The 6,648-nt window shown below is 43.8% G+C and overlaps 1 protein-coding gene across 2 annotated transcripts; it reads left to right on the forward strand.

Moving 5' to 3' along the window:
• Positions 1 to 404: 404 nt before the first annotated feature.
• LOC311105128 (dedicator of cytokinesis protein 2-like) lies at positions 405 to 6,648 on the forward strand. Of its 2 annotated transcripts, none has more exons than XM_084147151.1 (8): positions 405 to 493; positions 3,868 to 3,951; positions 4,876 to 4,916; positions 5,047 to 5,102; positions 5,211 to 5,307; positions 5,393 to 5,541; positions 5,681 to 5,827; positions 6,580 to 6,648. In XM_084147151.1, the coding sequence occupies exons 1-8, from the start codon at positions 451 to 453 to the stop codon at positions 6,605 to 6,607; spliced, it is 645 nt and encodes a 214-aa protein (XP_084003277.1). In that variant the 5' UTR covers positions 405 to 450; the 3' UTR covers positions 6,608 to 6,648. The 2 variants fall into 2 exon arrangements, with proteins under 2 accessions (XP_084003277.1, XP_084003278.1); XM_084147152.1 differs by having other exon boundaries at positions 5,681 to 5,815.

Consider the following 6,648-nt stretch of genomic DNA (forward strand, 5'->3'; position numbering starts at 1 on the left):
TATCAAGCATTCTATGTCTATTATTCAGATTTATTCAGAGTGCATTTGAAAATTGTATTCCAGATAGGTGTCCAACAAGTTAATAAGACAATTTGTGACTTTAGACGAGAACACTTCCTCACTTCAATTTAAACACTGCCCATTTGAATGCTGCCCATCGGCCACTCATTGAGAACAGGTTCATTGTTCAGACTAAGGTCAGATGTAGAGTCACAGTCAGTGAACAGGCCCATAGATGCACAACTACACAACTAACTAGACAGTTCCCCTGTGAGAACTGTGAAGAGAGGAAGAGAAGAGAAAGAGAAGAGGAAGGAAGGAAGGAGAGGGGGAGGAGCTCTCTGCTTTCATATACAGAACAAAATGCAGAAGTGAGAGGTAGAGTGGAAAACGTATCTCAGACACCCAAAGAGAGAGAACGAGAGAGAGAGGGAGACAAGAGAAGCAGTCATGGCTCCTTGGATGAGGACCACCACGGAGCGGTATGGCGTAGGTAAGTAATCCACGATCACCTGTGCAGGCCTCCGTGTGTGTGTGTTTGCAGAGGGTGATGGGCCCATCGCCCTCACTTTCTCCATGACAGGATGTGGGCAGGTGTCAGCTAACAGACTCTTACATTGTGACTCTGTCAGTGTGACTATGCCTGCAAAGTCATGAGGTAGAGAGATGAGGTAGAGATCACTGATAGACCTCTGTGTTAAGATAAATAAAATGGCTGCCCAGAGTGTTTTAATGGCTGAATCAGACATTGTCTCTGTGACACGGCTGTCAGGAAGCACTTGACACATGATGGCAGTGGTTCAATTTGTGTACCTTTCCTAATCAGAAGACCAATTCTATCACTGTCACTTTTCATAAACATCATCAGCTTCTAATGCATTGTAGAACTACTGCAGCAAATAGAAACCCAGCTATGCAGATCAATATGTTTATGCGAAGGAGAGAATGTTTAGGCTTTGTCGTTATCATGGATAATCTATTGATTGACCTGCTTGGCTTTAAAGAGCAAATTGTTTGAAATAGCTCAACCCTGATGCAATATGCACAATAATATTGAATATGAAAGGTAAAATGTATCATTGTGATCGAGTTAGATTGAAAACACAGGAAGTGTAGGAGGGAGGAAGTAGCATGAAGTTTCACAAATACAGTAGCAGCACAGTAGTGTTTCTAACATCATGTGTACACAGACCTATAAAACACCAGAAACATGGAACACAGTGTACAGCCATATTATTACTGATGAACAAGATGTATATATACACTACCAGTCAAAAGTTTGGACACCACTACTCATTCAATGTTTTTTCTTAATTTTTACTATTTTTTACATTGTAGAATAATAGTGAAGACATAAAACTATGAAATAGCACATATGGACTCATGTAGTAACTAAAAAAGTGTTAAACAAATCAAAATATATTTTCTATTTGAGATTCTTCACATAGCCACCCTTTGCCTTGATGACAGCTTTGCACACGCTTGGCATTCTCTCAACCAGCATCATGAGGTAGTCACCTGGAATGCATTTCAATTAACAGGTGTGCCTTCTTAAAAGTTAATTTGTGAAATTTCTTTCCTTCTTAATGTGTTTGATCCAATCAGTTGTGTTGTGACAAGTTAGGGGGGTATACAGAAGATAGCCCTATTTGGTAAAAGACCAAGTCCATGTTATGGCAAGAACAGCTCAAATATGCAAAGAGAAATGACAGTCCATCATTACTTTAAGACATGAAGGTCAGTCAATACGGAACATTTCAAGAACTTTGAAAGTTTCTTCAAGTGCTGTCGCAAAAACCATCAAGCTTCATGATGACACTGGCTCTCATGAGGACCGCCACAGGAATGGAAGACCCAGAGTTACCTCTGCTGCAGAGGATAAGTTCATTAGAGTTACCAGCCTCAGAAATTGCAGCCCAAATAAATGCTTCACAGAGTTCACGTCACAGCCATATCTCAACATAAACTGTTCAGAGGGGATTGTGTGAATCAGGCCTTCATGGTCCAATTGCTGCAAAGAAACCACTACTAAAGGACACCAATAAGAAGAAAAGACCTGCTTGGGCCAAGAAACACAAGCAATGGACATTAGACCGATGGAAATTTGTCCTTGGTCTGGAGTCCAAATTGGAGATTTTTGGTTCCAACCGCCATGTCTTTGTGAGACGCAGTGTGGGTGAATTCAAGGCACACTTATCCAGCATGGCTACCACAGCATTCTGCAGTGATACGCCATCCCATCTGGTTTGGGCTTAGTGGGACTATCATTTGTTTTTCAACAGGACAATAACCCAACAGACTTCCAGGCTGTTTAAGGGCTATTTTACCAAGAAGAAGAGTGATGGAGTGCTGCATCAGATGAGCTGGCCTCCACAATACCCTGACCTCAACCCAATTGAGATGGTTTGGGATGAGTCGGTCGGCAGAGTGAAGGAAAAGCAGCCAACAAGTGCTCAGCATATTTGGGAACTCCTTCAACAATGTTGGAAAAGCATTCCAGGTGAAGCTGGTTGAGAGAATGCCAAGAGTGTGCAAAGCTGTCATCAAGGCAAAGGCTGGCTGCTTTTAAGAATCTCAAATATAAAATATATTTTGATTTGTTTAACACTTTTTTGGTTACTACATGATTCCATATTCCATAGGCGACTCCGGGATGCTGACCTTCTAGGCAGAGTTGCAAAGAAAAAGCCATATTTCAGACTGGCCAATAAAAATAAAAGATTAAGATGGGCAGTCTGAGATATGGCTTTTTCTTTGCAACTCTGCCTAGAAGGTCAGCATCCCGGAGTCGCCTCTTCACTGTTGACGTTGAGACTGGTGTTTTGCGGGTACTATTTAATGAAGCTGCCAGTTGAGGACCGGTGAGGCGTCTGTTTCTCAAACTAGACACTCTAATGTATTTGTCCTCTTGCTCAGTTGTGCACTGGGGCCTCCCACTCCTCTTTCTATTCTGGTTAGAGGAGCTTTTGAACGGTAGCGCATAAAATATAAATATATATATATATATATATATATATTGAGGGAAAAAAGTATTTGATCCCCTGCTGATTTTGTACATTTGCCCTCTGACAAAGAAATGATCAGTCTATAATTTTAATGGTAGGTTTATTTGAACAGTGAGAGACAGAATAACAACAAAAAATCCAGAAAAACGCATGTCAAAAATGTTATAAATTGATTTGCATTTTAATGAGGGAAATAAGTATTTGACCCCTCTGCAAAACATGACTTAGTACTTGGTGGCAAAACCCTTGTTGGCAATCACAGAGGTCAGACGTTTCTTGTAGTTGGCCACCAGGTTTGCACACATCTCAGGAGGGATTTTGTCCCACTCCTCATTGCAGATCTTCTCCAAGTCATTAAGGTTTCGAGGCTGACGTTTGCCAATATAAAGAGGGCACACAATTATTGACATAGTTGTACAACAGTGGAGGCTGGTTGGAGGAGCTATAGGAGGACGGTCGCATGTCTGGAATGAGATCGTCTGGAATGGTATAAATGAAACCATATGTTTGACTCCGTTCCATTTATTCCATTCCCGTCCTCCTATAGCTCCTCCCACCAGCCTCCTCTGTTGTACAAACATATATCACATGAGGAACAAGGATATATAAATCTAAGAATAATAGTGAAAATACCTCGCCCTCCAACAAGCAAAACAAAACCCAACATACTATCCCCTCCCTCCCCTTTTCTTCGAGTGAAAACAAAAGCTAATGTATTGGTTTCTGTTATGTTCTCTCTGTTTTAGGGTCTCTCTCTGCAGTACACTGTATGACCGTCTCTCATGTGGAAGTTCATTGGTCACCTCTTTGTGTCTCTTAGTGATGTATCATTTCATTGGTCATCTCTCTGTGTCTCCCCTAGTAATGTGGAATTTCATTGGCCTTGGAGTGAAGCAGCTTTCTCTGGAGATTGGGGACACGGTCCACATCCAGGAGACCTGCGATGGTAATAATGTGGGATGTAAACTGGGAATATTGTGGGATGTAAACTTTGAATAATGTCTGAAAGTAATCTGGGAATAATGTTGGATGTAAACTGTGAATAATGTCTGGATGTAAACTGGGAATAATGTGGGATGGTCTCCTGAGTGGCTGGTCTAAGGCATTGCATCGCAGTGCTAACTGTGCCACTAGAGATCCTGGTTCGAATCCAGGCTCTGTCGCAGCCGGCCGCGACCGGGAGACTCATGGGCGGCGCACAATTGGCCCAGCGTCGTCCAGGGTAGGGGAGGGAATGGCCGGCAGGGATGTAGCTCAGTTGATAGAGCATGGCGTTTGCAACGCCAGGGTTGTGGGTTCGATTCCCACGGGGGGCCAGTATAAAAAAATATATATATATGTATTCACTAACTGTAAGTCGCTCTGGATAAGAGCGTCTGCTAAATGACTAAAATGTAAAATGTAAATGTAAACTGGGAATAATGTGGGATGTAAACTGGGAATAATGTGGGATGTAAACTGGGATTAATGTTGGATGGAAACTGGGAATATTGTGGAATGGAAACTGGGAATAATGTGGGATGGAAAATGAGAAAAACATGGGATGTAAACTGGGACTAATGTGGATGTAAACTGGGAATGTAAACTGGGATGTAAACTGGGAATAATGTCTGGATATAAACTGGGAATAATGTCTGGATGTAAACTGAGAATAATGTGGGATGTAAACTGGGAATGATGTGGGATGTAAACTGGGAATAATGTGGGATGGAAACTGAGAATAATGTTGGGATGTAAACTGGGAATAATATGGGATGAAAACTGGGATTAATGTGGAATGTAAACTGAGGATAATATGGGATAGAAACTGAGAATAATGTGGGATATTGTATCCTGTGTTGTGACTGTATCCTGTGTTTTCTGGTTGCAGGCTGGTATAAAGGCTACCTGGTCAGGAACAAGGATCGACAGGTAAGACACAGCTGGACAGTTGAAGACAGGATAGTACGTTTGGATGTGAGCAAGTATCTCTCTACATACTCTCTCCCCCAACTCTACCTCCCTATCAACCTCTCTCCCCTCTCCCTCCTTATCCTCACAGGGAGTGTTCCCAGCCAGCATAGTGCAGCTGAAGAAGGTCATCATTGAAAAGCGAGGGTGAGTGATGTGAGTGTGTGTCAGTGTCATATGCTTACCTGTGTGTGTGTGTGAGTGTGTACAGTGTGTGTGTATGTGTGTGAGTAATATGTGATATTTCTTCCACAGGGACCAGGAGGTGGTATTGTCAGCAGAGATGCCCCTAGTGAAGGAGGTGACCACCACTCTGAGGGAGTGGGGTAGCATCTGGAAACAGCTCTACGTGGTAAACACCCGACACAAAGTGTTTGTGTGTGTTTGGTATATGTGTATGTGCACATGTGTGTGTAACAAGGTCTCTCTCTCCCTAGGCCAATAAGAAGAGCCGTGTGGTGCAGGTCCAAGGGCTGATGTGGGATTTGATGGAATGGCGTTCCCAGCTCCTGTCTGGCACGTTGCCTAGCGATGAGTTCAAGGAGCTCAAACAGAAAGTCACTTCCAAGATCGACTATGGCAACAAGTATGGCCCATATAACCACTACTGAATCACTTAAATAGATCATTCTCATTTGAGAAACTCCATATCTGCATCTGGCTGAGGGAGAGACCTTTCTTTCTCTTCCATAATCTCCTCCTCCTCCTCCCTTCCTCCCTTCCAGGATCTTGGAGTTGGACCTGGTGGTGCGGGATGTGAATGGGAATATGCTGGACCCGGAGAACGCCAGCGTGATTAGCCTGTTCCGAGCCACCAAGACGCCACCACCAAGATCAATGAACGCATCAAAGAGGAACAGGTCAGACAGAGAGTAAGAGAGGAACAAAGTCAAAGACTAACAGAAAGTGGTTGACAGGGTTGACAGGGTTGACAGGATTGACAGGGTTGGCAGGGTTGACATGGATGACAGGGTTGGCAGGGTTGACAGGGTTGACAGGGTTGACAGGGTTGACAGGGTTGACAGGGTTTTAGGGTTGACAGGGATGGCAGGGTTGACAGGGGTGGCAGGGTTGACAGGGATGGCAGGGTTGACAGGGTTGACAGGGTTGATAGGGTTGACAGGGTTGGCAGGGTTGATAGGGTTGACAGGGTTGACAGGATTGGAAAGGTAGAGTTTCAGAAATTGGGAGAATAATGGATGAAGTAAGATTGAGAGAGTTGAAAGAGTAATGGAGAGAAGACAATGGTCATGCACTGTATTTCAAGAGTATAACCGTAGTCCACACACCACTTATATTTATTTCTCTCTCTCTCTCTCTCTCTCTCTCTCTCTCTCTCTCTCTCTCTCTCTCTCTCTCTCTCTCTCTCTCTCTCTCGCTTTCTCTCTCTCTTCTCTCTCTCTCTCTCTCTCTCTCTCTCTCTCTCTCTCTCTCTCTCTCTCTCTCTCTCTCTCTCTCTCTCTCTCTCTCGCTTTCTCTCTCTCTCTCTCTCTCTCTCTCTCCCTCTCTCTCTCTCTCATCTCTCTCTCTCCTCTCTCTCTCTCTCTCTCTCTCTCTCTCTCTCCTCTCCTCTCTCTCTCTCTCTCTCTCTCTCTCTCTTTCTCTTTAACTCTCTCTGCTGTAGTCCAACATTCAGACGGACCACTCAGTAATCTCGGCCCGGATCCAGTCCTCTCCCACTCACAGCCTCTAT

This window comes from Coregonus lavaretus (genome assembly GCF_964263955.1).
Source record: "Coregonus lavaretus genome assembly, chromosome: 29".
Taxonomy (NCBI): Eukaryota; Metazoa; Chordata; class Actinopteri; order Salmoniformes; family Salmonidae; genus Coregonus; species Coregonus lavaretus.